Source organism: Heptranchias perlo, chromosome 20 (genome assembly GCF_035084215.1).
Source record: "Heptranchias perlo isolate sHepPer1 chromosome 20, sHepPer1.hap1, whole genome shotgun sequence".
In the NCBI taxonomy this organism is placed as follows: Eukaryota; Metazoa; Chordata; class Chondrichthyes; order Hexanchiformes; family Hexanchidae; genus Heptranchias; species Heptranchias perlo.
In genome coordinates, this window is record NC_090344.1 from 37,895,077 (window position 1) to 37,914,076 (window position 19,000).

Below are 19,000 nucleotides of genomic sequence, written 5' to 3' on the forward strand. Positions count from 1 at the left end.
GCAGGGGGATGGGATACAGAGTGGAGCTACAATAGGGGGTGATGTGCAGCCAAATATAGAGAAAAAAACAAGTCAGCTTGGAAGACAGGGCAAATATGTGAGGGCAAGGCTGGATGGCATCTATTTTAATGCAAGGAGTCTTGCGAATAAGGTGGATGAACTGAAGGTGTTGATAAACACATGGGAGTATGATATTGTTGCTGTCACAGAGACATGGTTGAGGGAGGGGCAAGACTGGCAGCTCAATATTCCGGGGTACAGAATCTTCAGGCGAGACAGAGGGGGAGGTATAAAAGGAGGGGGGGGTCGCAATATTAATTAAAGAATCAATTACTGCCATAAGGAGGGATGATATATTAGCAGGTTCCTCTAATGAGGCCATATGGGTGGAGCTTAAAAACAAAAAGGGGGCAAGCACTTTGATGGGAGTGAACAATAGGCCCCCAAACAGTCAGGGGAAGATAGAGGAACAGATATGTAGGCAAATCTCAGAAAATTGTGCAAATAATAGGGTAATAATAGTGGGGGATTTCAACTTCCCCAATATTAACTGGGATACTCAGAGTGTAAAAGGCTTAGAGGGTACAAAATTCTTAACGTGCATCCAGGAGAGCTTTTTGAGCCAGCATGTAGAAAGTCCTACAAGAGAGGGGGCGGTACTGAACCTAATTCTAGGGAATGTGGCCGGCCAAGTGGAAGAAGTGCTAGTAGGTGAGCACTTTGGTGACAGTGACCATAATTCGGTGAGATTTAAGGTGGTCATGGAAAAGGACAGGGAGGGGCCGGAAATAAAGCTTCTAAATTGGGGGAAGGCCGATTTTAATAGGGTAAGGCAGGATCTGGCCAAAATGGACTGGGATCAGCTGCTTGTAGGAAAATCCGCATCGGAGCAATGGGAGTCTTTCAGAAGGGAGATTGAGACCATACAATGGCAACATGTTCCCGTAAAGGTCAAGGGTGGTTCCAAGAACTCCAGGGAACCTTGGATGTCAGGGGATATACGAGAATGGATTAGGAAAAAAAGGAGGGCTTTTGGCAGATACAAAAGGCTAAAGACGGAGGAAGCCCGAGAGGAGTACAAAAAGTGCAGGGGGATACTTAAAAAAGAAATTAGGAGATCAAGGAGGGGCCATGAAATAACACTGGCGAGCAAAATAAAGGAAAATCCTAAGATGTTTTATAAGTATATTAAGGGTAAGAGGATTACTAGGGAAAAAATAGGGCCCATTAGGGACAAAAATGGCAATGTGTGTGTGGAGCCGGCAGATGTAGGAGGGGTTCTAAATGAATTTTTTGCATCTGTTTTCACTATGGAGAAGGACGATGTAGACATAGAAATACGGCAGGGGGACTGTGATATACTCGAACATATTAACATCGAGCAAGCCTAAAAATGGATAAATCCCCAGGCCCGGACGAAATGTATCCCAGGCTACTGTGTGAGGCAAAGGAGGAGATTGTGGGGGCTCTAACACATATATTCAGAACCTCTCTGGCCACAGGGGATGTGCCAGAGGACTGGAGAACCGCTAATGTAGTACCATTATTCAAGAAGGGGAGTAGGGAAAAACCGGGGAATTACAGGCCAGTGAGCCTAACATCAGTGGTAGGAAAATTATTGGAAAAAATTCTGAAGGACAAAATTAGTCTCCACTTGGAGAAGCAAGGATTAATCAGGGATAGTCAACATGGCTTTGTCAAGGGAAGATCATGTCTGACTAATTTGATTGAATTTTTTGAGGGGGTGACTAGGCGTGTGGATGAGGGTAACGCAGTGGATGTGGTATACATGGATTTCAGTAAGGCCTTCGATAAAGTCCCCCACAGGAGACTGGTCAAGAAGGTACGAGCCCATGGAATCCAGGGTGCCTTGGCACTTTGGTTACAAAACTGGCTTAGTGGCAGAAGGCAGAGGGTGATGGTCGAAGGTTGTTTTTGTGACTGGAAGCCTGTGGCCAGTGGGGTACCACAGGGATCGGTGCTGGGTGCCTTGCTGTTTGTGGTCTACATTAATGACTTGGATATGAATGTAAAAGGTATGATCAGTAGGTTCGCTGATGATACAAAAATTGGTAGGGTGGTAAATAGCGAGGAGGATAGCCTCAGTCTGCAGGACGATATAGATGGGTTGGTCAGATGGGCGGAACAGTGGCAAATGGAATTTAACCCGGAAAAGTGCGAGGTGATGCACTTTGGAGGGACTAACAAGGCAAGGGAATACACAATGAATGGGAGGACCCGAGGCAAGACAGAGGGTCAGAGGGATCTTGGTGTGCAAGTTCACAGATCCCTGAAGGCGGCGGAACAGGTAGATAAGGTGGTAAAGAAGGCATATGGGATACTTGCCTTTATTAGCCAAGGCATAGAATATAAGAGCAAGGAGGTTATGATGGAGCTGTATAAAACACTGGTTAGGCCACAGCTGGAGTACTGTGTGCAGTTCTGGTCGCCACACTACAGGAAGGATGTGATCGCTTTGGAGAGGGTGCAAAGGAGATTCACCAGGATGTTACCAGGGCTGGAGCGCTTCAGCTATGAAGAGAGACTGGGAAGATTGGGTTTGTTTTCCTTGGAGCAGAGGAGGCTGAGGGGGGACATGATTGAGGTGTACAAAATTATGAGGGGCACAGATAGGATGGATACTAAGGAGCTTTTTCCCTTCGTTGAGGGTTCTATAACAAGGGGACATAGATTCAAGGTAAAAGGCGGGAGGTTTAGAGGGGATTTGAGAAAGAACTTATTCACCCAGAGGGTGGTTGGAGTCTGGAACTCACTGCCTGAAAGGGTTGTGGAGGCAGGAACCCTCACAACATTCAAGAAGCATTTGGATGAGCACTTGAAATGCCATAGCATACAAGGCTACGGACCAAATGCTGGAATATGGGATTAGAGTAGACAGGGCTTGATGGCCGGCGCGGACACGATGGGCCGAAGGGCCTCTGTCCGTGCTGTATAACGCTATGACTCTAACCGACCAGAAGCGGCAACTATCTCGAGCTGCAGAAGAGCAAGTGTTTGTAACGGTGGTGAAACATTACCAGCAGTGGAGATAGTTAAGGGTAGACCTCCGTTAGCGGCACTGTACCTCGATCTGCTCACTGAGGTCCTCAGTGTATGGGTTAAATCTGCTGTCCTTTTCACCCTTGGAGAACCAGGAGCACCTCCTCACTTCAGTAGGCGCCTCCTGCCAGTACACCGCGTGCCTCATGCGCCTTGCCAGAAATACGTCGTACCGCCCGCCATCTGTCGCAACAGCCACATGCTTTGAATCCAGTGCTTCTGAAAAAGAAAAATTCCCGAGTAGACACTTACCACCTTTGTGCTTCCCGGCCATCTCCCTACCATCAACACAGTACGACTGTCTAACCGTGAACGTTCACATCACTCGCACCACTACCATCATCTGACAGGACGAGGTTCCAAGCTCCAGATGTGCCAACCAGTGCGTCATGCAACTTGACAGCAAACTACTACAACTCGTTCAACAGAGGGGCAGTACTAATTTCAGTGAATCATCGAAATTTACGGCACTGGAGGCCGCCATTTGGTCCATCGTGTCCTTGCCAGCTGAAAAAGAGCTATCCAGCCTCATCCCACTTTCCAGCTCTTGGTCCGTAGCCTTGTAGGTGACGGCACTTCAAGTGCACAGCCAGGTACTTTTTAAATGCGATCAGGGTTCCAGCTTCTACCACCCTTCCAGGCGGTGAGTTCCAGACCCCCTCCACTCTCTGGGTTAAAACATGTTTCCTCACCTCCCCTCTAATACTTAGCAATTACTTTAAATCTACACCTCCTGGTTACTGATCCCTCTGCTCAGGGAAATAGGTCCTTCCTATGCACTCTATCTCGGCCCCTCAATTTTATACACTTCAATTAAATCTCCCCTCAGCCTCCTTTGTTCCAAAGAAAACAACCCCAGCCTATCGAATCTTTCCTCACAGCTCAAATTCTCACTTTTTCCAAGACGCTCCTCTCCCCAATTGTTATTTTTCTCCTCATTCCCACAATCCCCAAACTCTCCATATGCCAAGCACGCAACCTGCTCCACACCATCTTTACACAAGAGCCACAAGGAGATATGCACGAGCGACCGAGGTCGATGCTTTCCCTCCTGAGGAGGGAGCTTCCGAGCTGCCTCTCTCTGGTAGTAATTGGGCAGTTGGGGCGACAGCATCATGGTCGTACAGTTACACAGACTACGTGACAGACCCGTTGCAACACCTACCGTAGCTGTGGTCGGCGACATGCTTCCATCAAAGCAAGTTGATTGCGAAGGGTTTTGAATGAGATATCCTACCTTAAGTATACACCCCTGCTGCTTACCGGAATAATGCTTTTTCTCCAGTGTGATAGAGTCCATTTTACTGAAGGGAACCCAGATGGGTTTAGAGTCCTCCATCCTGCAGTAGAACCAGTGAGGTTGTACTGGCTCATATAGACTCTGTACAGGTTTCACCTTGGTGACCTCGCCACGATGGGTTGGAGACGACAGATCTGGTCGCCCCTCTCCTGAGGCCAACACTGCTGGTGAATCCTAAAACATTTGAACAAAATATTTGTTGTATTATGACAGAGATTGCAAAGGTGCACAACATAGACTAGGCTTGTATTCCCTCGAGTATATTGATTAAGGAGTGATCTAATTGAGGAGTTTAAGACGATTAAAGGAATTGATAATTTCTCCCAAGTACCCTATTTCCTCTGTTAAGTCAATAACAAGGCAGTATAACCTTGTCTTAAGCTAACATTGTTTTGTTACAAATCACAAACATCAAATTAAATCAACAACAGTTAATCTGTTTGTCGTGCTGGTTGAGGGATGAAAGCTGGTCAAGTCTTCCTGCTGTTCTTCAAGTAGTGCCATCAGATCTTTCACAACCGCCTGAACAAGCAGATGGCATCTCAGCTTAACATCTGATCTGAGACATGCCACTTCCAACAGGGCAGCTCTCAGTACAATATTGAACGTGCTCAAGTCATCAAATGCGGCCTGAATCCGCAACCTTTGACGCAGAGGCAAGTGCTACCATTGAGCCAAAACTTGAGATTGTGCCAACTGTCCTTACCCAACAGATTGATGCTTTACTTGTAAGCACGGGAAGCATTACAGGGGCAGGCCACTGCCCTTTAATCTGCGGAATCTGGGTTTAAATCTAGCCCGAGCCAATGCAATTAAAGTCTTCTCTGTCTGCAAGAATGCCACGTGAAGGAAGTCGGTCAGTCTCAATCCAGCTCGTAGTGGACATGGACCGACATCATAAAAGAGCCCCGAGCTCAACGCTGATTGGCAATAAATTAACATGTTCACTCAGGGGCCACAAGGTGAATGCTGAGGGAAATGCAATAAGGCCACCCTGGTGCAAGAGGCATTAGGGCAAAGCAGACGCTCTAATCTGTATCTAACCGCACTGTACCTGAGCTGGAAGTGCTTACTGGCAATTTCAAATGGAAACTTCCATTTCCCCCAAACTAACATCCTTTACCTTGATGAGGGAGGAGTGTAGTCAAAGCTTCCGCCCCCCCACCCAGAGTCCTTCCTGGCTTTTAGGGTAATCAGGCAATCGGCTCCCAGTACTCTACTTCTGCAGTGCAGAATCCTCCTTCCATCAAACTGTGCGAAAAGTAGCACTCACCTGATGGACTGGGGTGGCTTCTGGAATGATTTGCTGCTGGTCAGAATGAAGCCCAGCAACACGACGCCCCTTCTGGATACTCTGTTGTGCACTGTGAAACACATCGTGGTCCACCCAAGCCTTGCTACTGGGTGCTTTAGCAGTCTCTTGCCCTGTCGTCTCCTGGCGGTCGGCACTGCCAGATGGCTGAAAACTACTAGTCATGGAAATTGGCTGAGGAAGCGGCGGTTGCAAGGATGCCACCTGGACGTCCATCGTCAGTGGCGACAATCCTGTCGGCTCCATACCGACGTCGGTATCCAGAATCCCATTTGTATTTTGCAGCTCATCACTGGTGGCAGCAACAGGATAGGCAAGCTGGTCCATGTCTCTAACTGAAGGAGCTGCACGCCGCAAGAAAAACAAAACAATTTAACGCTACACTTCAGTGCAATCGTCACCATTTCATTTTGCAAATAGTACCAATGAATGTCCTCCTGCATCATTTAACTACTTGTGAATCTCTGTCCTATCACGCAATCCGCCAACTACCTTCAGAATACCACCGGTGCAAACCTCACAGCATCACTCCCAACAAGAATGTGCACATATATAACACCTTTAACACAAGAAAGGTGTCACAAGAGGTCTGATGAAAAAAAAAGTGGATACCGAGCCAAACAAGGATATGAGAAGGGGTGACCAAAAGCTTGGACAAACACGTGGGTTTTTAGGAGAGTCTTAAAAAGAGTGCAAGGGTTTAGGGAGGAAATTACACTGTGGGGCCTCGACGGCTGAATGTATGGCTGCCAAAGATGGGGCAGGAGATGCAGAAGAGGCAGAGGAACGAAGAGTTCAGGGGAGGGGAGGGGAGGGTTGGGTTGTAGGGCTGTAAGAGGTTACAGCGATAGAGAGGCGCAAAAGATTTGAACAAGAGGATGAACATGTTAAATGTGAGACTTTGGGGAACTGGGAGCCAATGCACGTCAGCAAGGATGAGGGTGATGGATGAGCAAGACACGATACACGCAGCACAATTTCGGATGAGCTGAAAGAATGAAGGCTGTCCATGAGAGTATTACAATAAATAAATATTCTATTCATCAGGTGTGGAACTGGTGGGGCGTGTAGATTTTTCAATTTTTAAACTGGAAGAAATTATAAGACTGGACGTTGAACAAGCAGCTTGACATCACAGGCAGCGGAGACGGATAGAGCGGTGGTACTGAGGTAGGGCAGGGTATCAGGAGCGTACATGTGGAAACTAACCCCAGGTCCGCATATTATGTTGACAAGCGGCGTATCAGGTAGATGAAGACGTAGCCGAGGTTAGAGGTAACTGCATGGGGGGGGGGGGGGGGGGGGAAAGAGAAGAGAAGCCATTATTGAAGATTCTCTCGCTATGGTTGAATCACCGAGTGAATAAAAAGTGAGGGCAGTCCCACTTGAGTCATCAACGAAGCAGCTTTGGAGGAAGATACTATGGTTAACTGTACTGTGAGCAATCTATGTATGCAACATTAGATCTGCAAGGAGTTCCTCGTCTCCCTGCAGGGAAGGAGTCAATGGGTTTGTATCCCATTTAGAACAAAAAAGGTATGACTTAATGGAACTTAAAACTTTTACGTCTTCACTGGAACCTTCAGCCATGTACAAGCAGAAATTTGCATAGAAATAAAAAGGAAAATTGTGTATAATGAAAGCGCAAGACAAGCACCCGTTACTTTCTAGTAATCAGCAGTGGCTCGATAAACTTGCAGGAACTTAGTCTACAGCGGTCAACCCTTAACACTTCAGTACAGCGTTGTCACAATCAAATGTAGCACACTTGCTTTGTGTTAGTCACCCAAAATAAAATCCAACAAAGCAGGACATGAAAGGTGGGAGAGTTCGGTCATTGCATTAGCTCACAAAACATTGTTGGAAGTGTTGGAATTGTTAGCTAAAACCCTCTCTAATAGTGTCCACTTCACACTGCCATCTGCTGAAAAGTGCAACAGACCATAACATGATTCAGTCATAGAGGACAGAAGTAGGCCATTCGGCCCATCGTGTCTCTGCCAGCTATTTGAGAGCTATCCAATTAGTCCCACTCCCATGCTCTTCCAATCAGACAGTAAATTTTCTCCCAATCTACTCCCTTTGACATCATTGAACAGCAAGACCCCCAGGTGCAAACTACAAGTGGGAACGCTCATTAAAGCCACAGAGGAGGCAGCGAGGACCCCTGGTCCATTGGATGTGTCGTTTTCAAGTAAATTTAGGGTAGGGAAACAGAACACTGACACTGGGATAGGATTTCGTCATGTCAAAAAAGTTTTCTTCTTAAAAAAAGTTGTTGGGAAGTTGCAGTTGGTAGATTTTCAAACTGGGCCCAAGTTTGCAAAATGCAGTGGAATTTATACAGCCATGAAGTGACTGCCCCGCCTTGATCAGATTGTTCTGTATCTGTTCAGTTAAACAAAAACCTTACTTCTGTAGTTTTACATTTACAAATTTTACACAATCGCAGCACTGTTTTCTCTTGGGAAGTTTACATTGTCTTTCACAAGTTAGGGCATGGGTTTCCACCAGACTATGTGCAGGAGGTTCCCAAGAGCGTGCCAATATTTACATGGAATCCCTGAGAATCTGGCATTTTCAGGGTACACCCATTGCAATGGGAAAAAAAATTATTCTTTGTCGTTCTAAACTATCTTGGGCTGAACCAGTATAGCAGTCAGAGTTTCTGCATAAGGGTTTGAATATCCAGAAGTAATTGCATGCAAGTGACTTTATCAAGAGGGTCCAGATGAAGTTACATACCTTGAGGACTATAACTGTCCCTGTACTTACATCTGCTTCCTTGTTTCTCAACTGTTTTGGTAACTTGCAATGGAATGCAAACTCTTGACAGAGTGCCCTGCCTCTCCCTCAAAGGCTATGATGTACAGTTTTGCAAGTCAAGTTGCCCTCCCTCACCCAAGTGCTTAGCCTTCCCACAGAGGCCTTGTGTTGGCAGGTTATTCAACTGTGGAAGGTATCCCCATCGAGACCAGACCCGTTTGCACCCAATCTCCATTCGTGCACACCTGTGAGCAGAGGTCACAGGATTTTCAGCAGGAACAGGAACTCTGGCTGATTCTTTTTCCTCTTCTCCAGCTCACAGCTGTTAAAAGGCAATTAGTGGACTCCAACTGCTGTCCTGGCTGGCATCAGGTGATTCTGAACATCAATCCTGGGATCTTTGTTCATCTGAACACAATACCACAGAACGAATTATTGAGCTTAGTTGCATTCATTCTTTGGAAGCATCTTCCTCTGGGGCTCCATATGAGAACTCCCTGCTGCTTTTGTAATAGTACTTTGAATGTCCACCTGAATAGGTATACAGGCTCTAGGTTTAATATATCCACCGACAAAGCAACTGCCCATCAGCACTGACGTTAGCTTAGATTATGCACTGAAGACCCGGAGTGGAGTTTGCCTTCACAACCTTCTGACTCAGGCAAGAAAGCCCAAACAACCCTGCTCCATTTGCACTTATATTGTTTTTACTCGCTGGTTTGTTCTGTTTGAATTTTGTGGGCCTGCAGGTTGGGAAAAGATCCGAATCATATGTACATTAATGGGAAGATGGATTTAAAACGGCTCCATTGTACACACCTGAGTGGCCCACCAGTATAATCCAATTGAAGAGGGCCACGAACATACACACTTTTGACTGTTACAATTACAAGGAAGCTGAAGGCTTATTTCAAAAATAGGTAATGAAGCTTAACAGAACCACGCAGAATGCAACACTCAAACCAAACCTAAAACCTTGAGAAGCTCTCAACACGAGCTCCCATCCAACTCTCACGAAGAGGGACAGAATTATTCCAGCAAAGTGACGACTCGAGATTCTAAGCGTCTGCAACCAAAAAACCAGATTTAATCACATTCCGGGTCTTACTGTGACCTTTCCCTTGCTTTTAACAAAAACAAACCTCGGGAGCCTTGTTCCAGTGTTTACAAGCTTCATTTTTCTCCATGGGAGCTCGATGAGCACAGCAGTTACAACAACGTTCTACCAATTCAAAAGCTTACTTCCGAAATGGAACGTAGCGTCTATTTGAAATGATACAAATGCCCAGGTCAGAGTTCCAAAATACGTGCGCTCGCGCCGCCCGCTGACAAACTGACCTGCTCGGGAAAGGGAAACCGCTACCGATTGCGGCCTAACGCAGACACAAGCCCTCTCAAAGAAGCAGAATCGGCAATTGCACTGTGTTGTTAGCCTTGCACGAAAGCGCATACAAGTACTTCACCACCGTGCACGCATCGCTCTCCGGCACAATCTTTCAGTCCCCGGCAGCATTCACTCTCGTTCCATAACAAAACGTAAGCGTTAAGAGCAAAGGTCAATCGGCGTCACCACGTGCACGGGAATTGTAAAATGTAGCTTTTGGACTCTGATTAAACAGATAAATTGCACTGTGTCGAAAACATTTTCCACGTATTTTAGCCACTATATCAGTCTTAAAAGGAGAAACAAAGTCCAGGAGAAGCACTTTTTCCTCCAAGTACTCCCCCTATCGCTGCTTTAAGAAATAGCCGTACAAACAAGGGACGAGACAGAAAATACTGTTTGGTGGCGGGGGTGGGGTTGCTGTTTGTATGTTGTGTAACTCCATTCATTGCAATGGGGACTGTGGCTTTGGCATGGCTTGTTTTTGGTGGGTGAAACACAGACATTGCGTTGTTAAATACTTCGGCATCGAAAATGAGTGCAAATCTATGCTCCACCTCAGCCACTCCATGTTGCGGGCGGGAATGCCCAACATCGTTTTGCAAGATTGAGATTCCCAGCTGCAGCTCATCGCTGGGGGCCACAGCAATTAGCAGCGTGAGCAATGCTGAGAATGCAAAAAAAAGGAAAGCAGAAACAGAAAAGGAGGACAGAAGACCAAGGTGCAAACTTCAAATGGGAATGGGGTGTTTAGTGCGAGAAAATGGTTAGAGGCCCATGGTGCACCTGTGCACTGGGCAGTGAAAGTTAGAGTTTCTGAATTGGGGGAAAGGGAGTACTTCTAAATTGGATATGATTAGAAGCAATAAGACATAACAAGTTACTTGAAGTATAATACTTAGAACAATATAGACAGAATGGGCACACATGGGGCAAACATATACTTGGAGCATCTTGAATGAACTTGGTGAAACAAGTATGTGCTGATGCTATTGACAAATCTTTGGGTTTCAGATCTGCAGACAGGTGAGTTGAGTAATTAGAGCTGTAATTTATTGCAGTGAACAACGTTCAAGTTGCAACTATGCCTTCGAAGTCCTCAAGCAGCCTGGGGAGTACAACAAAGCTCTCACTGTGGGATGAGTGTTAATATAAAAGATATCAATGTCTTCCGACAAACATCTCCCTTCAATGGTTCAGCCACAAATAATTTAAGTTGACCATCCCCTGCTCTTAACATTTCAATCTATCTAGTTCCCTAACAATTAACTAAATGTTATGCTGAGTTTAACACTGTCCCCACACCTCAGGAACCCATGTTTGAAACCAGCTCAGACTGCTCGGAGGAGATTCCCCTCAATGGCTTTCAGGGTCAGGAGAGCCCACATCTTCCTTCACGATTCATTGTCGCGCGAGAATGTAGGAACAGGAGGCCATTCAGTCCCTCGAGCTTGTTAAGCCATTCAATGAGATAACGGCTGATCTGTATCTTAACTCCTTGGGTTCATATCCCTCAATACCCTTGGCTAGCAAAAATCTATCAATCTCCGATTTAAAATTAATTGAGCCAGCATCTACTGCTTTTTGCGGGAGAGTGTTCCACACTTCCACCACAGAGTGTGAAGTGCTTCTGAAGTTCTCGCCTGAATGGCTTGGCTCTGATTTTAAGGCTTTGTCCAAGACTCTCCTCTCTTTTACCCCCCCACTGGAAAAGTTTCTCGATCAAATCCTTTCAAAATCCTAAAAACCTGAAGTACCCTCTGTACTCCAGGGAATACAAACCCAGGTCACATTTTTTAAACTCTTGGAGCCATGGTAATATTCTGGTGGAACTGCACTATTCTTTGCAATTTTGTAGGTTCTTTCCTTCAGTTATCTCACCTCTACCGTCGACTGTGGCTGTTTTAATCTGGTAAACAGAGCTCTTGCCCCTTTGGGGTATATAGTGATCAGAAATTAAGGACCATTCCGTTTTGAACACCTCCCATTGTTTATCTGTAGTTTTACCCAACAACAGTTTGCTGTTAGAATTCTATCCAACATGGGCAGAAGCAGTAACAGACAAAGACTGTATTCCCAGTCCGACATCTCCTTTCACCACAATCCAGTCATGAATTGGTGCAAGTGCCACACAAATAAATCTTTTCCTTTTGAGATACAGCAGGCTGTTCACAATTTTAAATTATACTTACTATCTAAAATTATCTGACAATAGAATGATATCTGGACTTCAAGGGTTAAGTTACAAGGAGAGATTACCCAAATTGGGGTTGTATTCTCTGGAGTTTCGAAGGTTATGGGGTGATCTGATCGAAGTTTAGAAGATATTAAAGGGGAACGGATAGGGTGGATCGAGAGAAACTATTTCCGCTGGTTGGGGATTCTAGGAGTAGGGGGCACAGTCTAAAAATTAGAACCAGACCTTTCAGGAGCGAGATTAGAAAACATTTCTGCACACAAAGGGAGGTAGAAGTTTGGAACTCTCTTCCGCAAACGGCAATTGATACTAGCTCAATTGCTAAATTTAAACGTGAGATAGATCGCTTTTTGGCAACCAAAGGTATTAAGGGATATGGGCCAACGGCAGGTATATGGAGTTTGATAAGATCATGGCTGATCTGTGATCTAATAGCAGAGCAGGCACGAGGGGCTGAATGGCCTCCTAAGTGTAGCTTTGAAAGACTGATCATTTGATCAAGTTCTCAATACTGTATCAAATTCAGCCTGGTTCCAATCCACCACAAATTTAACACATTCTTAATATGTTCAGATCACTAGTTCCTGCAAGATCCCTTTTGAAGTTATAGAGTCATAGAGTTATACAGCACGGATAGAGGCCCTTCGGCCCATCGTGTCCGCGCCAGCCATCAAGCCCTGTCTACTCTAATCCCATATTCCAGCATTTGGTCCGTAGCCTTGTATGCTATGGCATTTCAAGTGCTCATCCAAATGCTTCTTGAATGTTGTGAGGGTTCCTGCCTCCACAACCCTTTCAGGCAGTGAGTTCCAGACTCCAACCACCCTCTGGGTGAAAAAGTTCTTTCTCAAATCCCCTCTAAACCTCCCGCCTTTTACCTTGAATCTATGTCCCCTTGTTATAGAACCCTCAACGAAGGGAAAAAGCTCCTTAGTATCCATCCTATCTGTGCCCCTCATAATTTTGTACACCTCAATCATGTCCCCCCTCAGCCTCCTCTGCTCCAAGGAAAACAAACCCAATCTTCCCAGTCTCTCTTCATAGCTGAAGCGCTCCAGCCCTGGTAACATCCTGGTGAATCTCCTCTGCACCCTCTCCAAAGCGATCACATCCTTCCTGTAGTGTGGCGACCAGAACTGCACACAGTACTCCAGCTGTGGCCTAACCAGTGTTTTATACAGCTCCATCATAACCTCCTTGCTCTTATATTCTATGCCTCGGCTAATAAAGGCAAGTATCCCATATGCCTTCTTTACCACCTTATCTACCTGTTCCGACGCCTTCAGGGATCTGTGAACTTGCACACCAAGATCCCTCTGACCCTCTGTCTTGCCTCGGGTCCTCCCATTCATTGTGTATTCCCTTGCCTTGTTAGTCCCTCCAAAGTGCATCACCTCGCACTTTTCCGGGTTAAATTCCATTTGCCACTGTTCCGCCCATCTGACCAACCCATCTATATCGTCCTGCAGACTGAGGCTATCCTCCTCGCTATTTACCACCCTACCAATCTTTGTATCATCAGCGAACTTACTGATCATACCTTTTACATTCATATCCAAGTCATTAATGTAGACCACAAACAGCAAGGGACCCAGCACCGATCCCTGTGGTACCCCACTGGCCACAGGCTTCCAGTCACAAAAACAACCTTCGACCATCACCCTCTGCCTTCTGCCACTAAGCCAGTTTTGTAACCAAAGTGCCAAGGCACCCTGGATTCCATGGGCTCGTACCTTCTTGACCAGTCTCCTGTGGGGGACTTTATCGAAGGCCTTACTGAAATCCATGTATACCACATCCACTGCGTTACCCTCATCCACACGCCTCGTCACCCCCTCAAAAAATTCAATCAAATTAGTCAGACATGATCTTCCCTTGACAAAGCCATGTTGACTATCCCTGATTAATCCTTGCTTCTCCAAGTGGAGACTAATTTTGTCCTTCAGAATTTTTTCCAATAATTTTCCTACCACTGATGTTAGGCTCACTGGCCTGTAGTTCCCCGGTTTTTCCCTACTCCCCTTCTTAAATAATGGTACGACATTAGCGGTTCTCCAGTCCTCTGGCACATCCCCTGTGGCCAGAGAGGTTCTGAATATACGTGTCAGAGCCCCCGCAATCTCCTCCTTTGCCTCACACAGTAGCCTGGGATACATTTCGTCCGGGCCTGGGGATTTATCCATTTTTAGGCCTGCTAAAACCGCCGATACCTCCTCCCGCTCAATGTTAATATGTTTGAGTATATCACAGTCCCCCTGTCGTATTTCTATGTCTACATCGTCCTTCTCCATAGTGAAAACAGATGCAAAAAATTCATTTAGAACCCCTCCTACATCTGCCGGCTCCACACACACATTGCCATTTTTGTCCCTAATGGGCCCTATTTTTTCCCTAGTTATCCACTTACCCTTAATATACTTATAAAACATCCTAGGATTTTCCTTTATTTTGCTCGCCAGTGTTATTTCATGGCCCCTCCTTGATCTCCTAATTTCTTTTTTAAGTATCCCCCTGCACTTTTTGTACTCCTCTCGGGCTTCCTCCGTCTTTAGCCTTTTGTATCTGCCAAAAGCACTCCTTTTTTTCCTAATCCATTCTCGTATATCCCGACATCCAAGGTTGCCTTGAGTTCTTGGAACCACCCTTGACCTTTACGGGAACATGTTGCCATTGTATGGTCTCAATCTCCCTTCTGAAAGACTCCCATTGCTCCGATGCGGATTTTCCTACAAGCAGCTGATCCCAGTCCATTTTGGCCAGATCCTGCCTTACCCTATTAAAATCGGCCTTCCCCCAATTTAGAACCTTTATTTCCGGCCCCTCCCTGTCCTTTTCCATGACCACCTTAAATCTCACCGAATTATGGTCACTGTCACCAAAGTGCTCACCTACTAGCACTTCTTCCACTTGGCCGGCCACATTCCCTAGAATTAGGTCCAGTACCGCCCCCTCTCTTGTAGGACTTTCTACATGCTGGCTCAAAAAGCTCTCCTGGATGCATGTTACGAATTTTGTACCCTCTAAGCCTTTTACACTCTGAGTATCCCAGTTAATATTGGGGAAGTTGAAATCCTCCACTATTATTACCCTATTATTTGCACAATTTTCTGAGATTTGCCTACATATCTGTTCCTCTATCTCCCCCTGACTGTTTGGGGGCCTATTGTTCACTCCCATCAAAGTGCTTGCCCCCTTTTTGTTTTTAAGCTCCACCCATATGGCCTCATTAGAGGAACCTGCTAATATATCATCCCTCCTTATGGCAGTAATTGATTCTTTAATTAATATTGCGACCCCCCCCTCCTTTTATACCTCCCCCTCTGTCTCGCCTGAAGATTCTGTACCCCGGAATATTGAGCTGCCAGTCTTGCCCCTCCCTCAACCATGTCTCTGTGACAGCAACAATATCATACTCCCATGTGTTTATCAACACCTTCAGTTCATCCACCTTATTCGCAAGACTCCTTGCATTAAAATAGATGCCATCCAGCCTTGCCCTCACATATTTGCCCTGTCTTCCAAGCTGACTTGTTTTTTTCTCTATATTTGGCTGCACATCACCCCCTATTGTAGCTCCACTCTGTATCCCATCCCCCTGCCAAGTTAGTTTAACCCCCCCCCCCCAACAGTGCTAGCAAACCTCCCCGCAAGGATATTTGTCCCGCTCTGGTTCAGGTGCAACCCGTCCGACTTGTACAAGTCCCACCTTCCCCAGAAGCAGGCCCAGTGATCCAGGAAACTGAAACCCTCCCTCCTGCACCAACTCTTTAGCCACGCATTCATCTGTTCTATCCTCCTATTTCTATACTCACTAGCCCGTGGCACTGGGAGTAATCCAGAGATTACAACCTTTGAGGTCCTGCTCTTTAATCTGCTACCTAGCTCCCTAAATTCTTGATGCAGGACCTCATCTCCCTTCCTACCTATGTCGTTGGTCCCAATGTGGACCACGACCTCTGCCTGCTCACCCTCCCCCTTGAGAATGCCCTGTAGCCGCTCAGTGACATCCATGACCCTGGCACCAGGGAGGCAACAAACCATCCTGGAGTCACGTTTACGTCCAGAGAAACGCCTGTCTGTTCCCCTTACGATAGAATCCCCTACCACTATAGCTCTTCCACTCTTTTTCCTCCCAGCCTGTGCAGCAGAGCTACCCCTGGTGCCAGGAAGTTGGCTGCTGCTGCCTTCCCCTGATAAGTCATCCCCCTCAACAATATCCAAAGCGGTATATTTGTTTGAGAGGGGGGCAACCACAGGGGACCCCTGCACTGCCTGCCTGCTCCTCTTACTCTGCCTGGTGGTCACCCAATTACTTCCTGCCTGTACAACCTTTACCTGCTTTTTAAACTCCTTCAGCATCAATACTAGCACTTTTGCACAGCTCAAGTGTTTTTTGGTTCCCAAATCACGATAAAAAAAAGTGTATCTCACACAATCCTCCAGTTAATATAGATTACTAACTGATCTAAGTGCTTCAATCATTAATCCAACTAAATATACTTGCCATATCACATACAAAAAAAAGGAAGATAGGCTTCTGTCTGCTGAGATACAAACAATTTGCATCTGCTGGTCAGATAAGTTAGTCTTTTCAATACTTCTGTGCTGATGGCTGGATAGCAGTTTCTCTCAGCAAACAGAGTCCCTTATCAACAGAACCTTGCACTCTCATAGTTGTGTGCGGGACAGAGTGCTTAGATTTAATGATTAACCCCTCATCATGGTGTATTACTGGAGATGACATGGGATGAATGCAATCTTCTCCCATCACTTCCGTGTCAGAAAAAAAAGTCACCAGACCAATGGTTACAAGCTATTATTTGGTTAGAATTATTTGACATAAAATGGGGAAAAAAAAAACAGGATACTAAAACAGCAGAATTTTTACAAACAGTACAACTGGAATCAGTCCATAAGGTTTCTGTGAAGTGTTTCATCGCTCCTGGGAATGAAGTCTCAGATGTTGAGCAACTTAGATACAGTTCCTTAGAGCCCCGATTAACATGCATTATCGTGGGGTGAAATATGGAATTCAAGACTCTGCAAAAGGTCCAAGTTCGAAGGCGCCTTCTCCTTCGACAATCCGGATGATCAGGCAATGAAAACATTAAACATTCAACACTTGGATGAACCGAGGCTACCTGGCACTTTGTTTTTGACACCTGATTGCGGTTGGTAACATAGCTCCTGCGAGTGGCATGAAATGGAATTAGCATTTATAAAGTCGCTTGTCCAGAAAACCTGGACTACTTCATTTTCTTCTCACCGTGAGGATAAACGAGCAGATAGAGGGAGCAGGACCTCAGATTTTACGAGAATTTTCCTGAATCGTTCAATATTCAAGAAGGGGAGTTGGGAAAAACCGGGGAACTACAGGCCAGTGAGCCTAACATCAGTGGTAGGAAAATTATTGGAAAAAATTCTGAAGGACAAAATTAGTCTCCACTTGGAGAAGCAAGGATTAATCAGGGATAGTCAACATGGCTTTGTCAAGGGAAGATCATGTCTGACTAATTTGATTGAATTTTTTGAGGGGGTGACTAGGCGTGCGGATGAGGGTAACGCAGTGGATGTGGTATACATGGATTTCAGTAAGGCCTTCGATAAAGTCCCCCACAGGAGACTGGTCAAGAAGGTACGAGCCCATGGAATCCAGGGTGCCTTGGCACTTTGGTTACAAAACTGGCTTAGTGGCAGAAGGCAGAGGGTGATGGTCGAAGGTTGTTTTTGTGACTGGAAGCCTGTGGCCAGTGGGGTACCACAGGGATCGGTGCTGGGTCCCTTGCTGTTTGTGGTCTACATTAATGACTTGGATATGAATGTAAAAGGTATGATCAGTAAGTTCGCTGATGATACAAAGATTGGTAGTGTGGTACATAGCGAGGAGGATAGCCTCAGTCTGCAGGACGATATAGATGGGTTGGTCAGATGGGCGGAACAGTGGCAAATGGAATTTAACCCGGAAAAGTGCGAGGTGATGCACTTTGGAGGGACTAACAAGGCAAGGGAATACACAATGAATGGGAGGACCCGAGGCAAGACAGAGGGTCAGAGGGATCTTGGTGTGCAAGTTCACAGATCCCTGAAGGCGGCGGAACAGGTAGATAAGGTGGTAAAGAAGGCATATGGGATACTTGCCTTTATTAGCCGAGGCATAGAATATAAGAGCAAGGAGGTTATGATGGAGCTGTATAAAACACTGGTTAGGCCACAGCTGGAGTACTGTGTGCAGTTCTGGTCGCCACACTACAGGAAGGATGTGATCGCTTTGGAGAGGGTGCAGAGGAGATTCACCAGGATGTTACCAGGGCTGGAGCGCTTCAGCTATGAAGAGAGACTGGGAAGATTGGGTTTGTTTTCCTTGGAGCAGAGGAGGCTGAGGGGGGACATGATTGAGGTGTACAAAATTATGAGGGGCACAGATAGGATGGATACTAAGGAGCTTTTTCCCTTCGTTGAGGGTTCTATAACAAGGGGACATAGATTCAAGGTAAAAGGCGGGAGGTTTAGAGGGGATTTGAGAAAGAACTTTTTCACCCAGAGGGTGGTTGGAGTCTGGAACTCACTGTCTGAAAGGGTTGTGGAGGCAGGAACCCTCACAACATTCAAGAAGCATTTGGATGAGCACTTGAAATGCCATAGCATACAAGGCTACGGACCAAATGCTGGAATATGGGATTAGAGTAGACAGGGCTGATGGCCGGCGCGGACACGATGGGCCGAAGGGCCTCTATCCGTGCTGTATAACTCTATGACTCTATAACCTTTGGCAAAACTTGATGTGAATCTACTTTGATAGATAACTCAAATAGCACCCAATATTCCGGGCTTTATAAATAGAGGCAGAGGGTTATAAATTGAGGCAGAGTACACAAAAGTATGGAAGTCGTGATGAACCTTGATAAAACACTGGTTCAGCCACAACTGGAGTATTGTGTCCAGTCTGGGCACCACACGTCAGGATAGATGTGAAGGCCTTCG

The 19,000-nt window shown here is 46.0% G+C and overlaps 1 protein-coding gene across 3 annotated transcripts in view; it reads right to left on the reverse strand.

The window, feature by feature from the left end:
* LOC137335719 (phospholipase DDHD2-like) overlaps nt 1-10,136 on the reverse strand; it is a 29,802-nt gene extending 19,666 nt beyond the window's left edge. The window contains exons 1-5 of one of the 3 annotated variants that reach the window (XM_068001024.1): nt 9,777-9,848; nt 6,882-6,951; nt 5,634-6,016; nt 4,324-4,534; nt 3,086-3,279 (exon numbers count right to left, since the gene is read on the reverse strand). In XM_068001024.1, coding sequence (XP_067857125.1) covers nt 3,086-3,279; nt 4,324-4,534; nt 5,634-6,016; nt 6,882-6,894 — 801 coding nt within the window. In that variant the 5' untranslated portion in view covers nt 6,895-6,951; nt 9,777-9,848. Of the gene's footprint in view, nt 1-3,085; nt 3,280-4,323; nt 4,535-5,633; nt 6,017-6,881; nt 6,952-9,580; nt 9,693-9,776 lie in introns of those variants that run through there. The other 2 variants (XM_068001023.1, XM_068001026.1) reach the window with 2 other exon arrangements.
* Nucleotides 10,137-19,000: the final 8,864 nt, after the last annotated feature.